The 2,376-nt window shown below is 41.1% G+C and overlaps 1 protein-coding gene across 3 annotated transcripts in view; it reads left to right on the top strand.

The window, feature by feature from the left end:
- Positions 1-1,559: 1,559 nt before the first annotated feature.
- The window catches only part of LOC130823696 (uncharacterized), a 2,866-nt gene continuing 2,049 nt past the window's right edge, over positions 1,560-2,376 (top strand). For all 3 annotated transcript variants that reach the window (XR_009046615.1, XR_009046616.1, XM_057688435.1), the window contains exons 1-3: positions 1,560-1,842; positions 1,933-2,115; positions 2,204-2,320. Coding sequence is in view for 1 of the 3 variants with exons in the window: in XM_057688435.1 (XP_057544418.1) it covers positions 1,610-1,842; positions 1,933-2,115; positions 2,204-2,320 (533 nt within the window). In the remaining 2 variants the exon portion in view is untranslated. The remainder of the gene's footprint in view (positions 1,843-1,932; positions 2,116-2,203; positions 2,321-2,376) is intronic.

A 2,376-nucleotide genomic window follows, 5' to 3' on the forward strand; every position in this document is an offset into this window, starting at 1 on the left:
TGGATTACGAAGACCCGTGCCCGTACGACCAAAAAGGTCAAAACGGGAAACGAAGGTGGAGAGCAAGCACCTTCGAAGATGCCCTACAAAATATGGGGTCACATATCGAAGAGGGATTGGGAGGCCTTTGTTGCCAAAAGAACAACTCCCATAGAAGTTGTAAGTATTTCATATTATATTATAGTTTACCAATTTGAATTTACTTCTTTTGATTCAGTCATTAAACTAATACATGACATTCGATTTCTATTGATTAATTAGGAGAAGCGTGGTAAAGCTTCTGATTCTGCAAGCAAAAGAAAGTTTTACCATCGCTTAGGCCAGAAAACGTACGATGAGGTCCGAAAAGAGTGGGTGGATGCGGGTTTATACCCCAATCAAAGTTCATCCACACCCTCATCTACGACTACCTCCGCATCCGTACATACTCTTGCTGGAGATCGGGTGCGTGATTGGTATTGCGGGCTTCATTCCCGAGATGCAAGTGGTAAATTTACCATTAATGATCCGGGAACGAAGAAGGTTGCTGATGCTGTGGTGAGTTTTGAAATTATTAAGTATATTCTTCATTTGTTTTGTATTCTTTGGCTTTGATGTACTTATACTAATTACTATATATGTCACTTTTTATTTGAACAGATGGGCTGGAAGGAAAAAGAAGCTGCGGGGGAGTTCACCCCAAAAGGCAATGTTGACGCATTGCATATGGTCTTAGGGAAAGACCACAGTGGGCGGGTAGTCGGAAAAGGAGGTGTCCGCGTGGGGTTACAGAAGGCATTCGGCAAAGAGTGTGTTGCTACTCAATCCCGAACGGCACTGCGGGAAGAAGCAGCAACCCTCCGAGCGGAGATTACGAAGGACGTTCTCGCGAAGGTGGCCACCGTGTTGCAAAAGATGGGTGCACCCATTGTGGACTTGGCAAACCTGATTGTCGAGGATCAGGGAAGTCAACATGGGGATTCTAACGCTTTGGTCGAGCCAACACCCGAGCCCATTACCCCCGTAGCACCCCAGCTCTTTACTAATACCCCCGTTGCTCAAAATCCGGAGCCAACTCCGGTGCCAGTGCTACAGTTACATAGTTTTTAAATATATAAGAACTTATTAATTTAAATTGCAACGCGTAATTAAAATTTTATTATGATGCTTATTATACTAAACGACACAATTTTCAGGAGGCGACTCCTTGTTCTCTTTTGCTGCCTCAGTTAGGTGTTGCTAGTGATGGCGACTTAACTGAGGTTGCATATGGTATGGCACAGCCAAATAAAGAGGGCCAAACAGTGCATTCAGTGCCTGTTACAAGTGGCCACATCAGTGTGGCCGTGGAGACTATTGTAAAGGGGTTTGAAAATTTCTCACTCCCAATTCCAATGCCAGCATGGAGCCTTGAGAAACTATCAGACGCCCTAGGTAGTTTCGTCACATGGCCATATGCTTGGGTCCGATTCACTAACATGGTAAGAATCATTTGTACCTTATTTATTTTTATTTTTTTAATTGCGTGCTCACACTAATTTAATTGTATAAATTGAAATAGCAAAAGAGTCCAAAGGGATCTTGTAGAGAGGTCGGTTCCTCAGCAAAGGTGTCGACTGGGTCAAAGTCGATGCCAAGCACTCCAATTTTGACTGATGAGGAGCTAAAAGATCTCTCTCAAGATGGCAAATGGCTGCATTATTGTGCATCTCGCATAAGTGAGGAGGACCCAATCATGTTGCCCCTACTGAAGGAGCAATACTGCTTTTCAGAAGACCCGTATGTAATTATTGGTCCTAGTGACATCGGGCAATTTTTGAGAGGAGAGATGCTGAACGTAGCTCTTTTCCATGTCTACATGAGGTGATGTTCATTATCTTACAAGTTAGGCATTGTTGTTTAATTATTTTAATGACCGAATTACTAACAAAATTCTCTTATTTGTGAGTTTAGTGTGGTTTACGAGGAGGTAAATTCTTGCGAACCTCCAATAAAAATTGGATGGTTTTGTCCGGAGACGATTTCGGGTAGTAAATGTAGAAATGATCCAGATGTCGTCAGAGCATACATTGAGACTGCTTTGACTAATTCCCTTACATCTAAACACACATTCATTCTGGCTCCATATTGGGAAGAGTAAGTTTTATTTTTGAAATTGAACTTATCTTTTGATTTTTAAAGTCACCTAATCTCTAATTTGTTGATTTTAAATTTGTGTTTGTAGTTTGCATTGGATACTTTTGATCATATGTCCTTTAACGAACACCGTGCACGTCTTCGACTCATTACAAAAACCTAACAATCCACCTCGCAACACAAGATTCAAAGCATTTTTGAATGTGTACGTAATATTAATTATTTTACCAATTTGATTTAATTAAGTGTTATATATATATA

This window comes from Amaranthus tricolor, chromosome 1, assembly GCF_026212465.1.
Source record: "Amaranthus tricolor cultivar Red isolate AtriRed21 chromosome 1, ASM2621246v1, whole genome shotgun sequence".
Classification (NCBI taxonomy): Eukaryota; Viridiplantae; Streptophyta; class Magnoliopsida; order Caryophyllales; family Amaranthaceae; genus Amaranthus; species Amaranthus tricolor.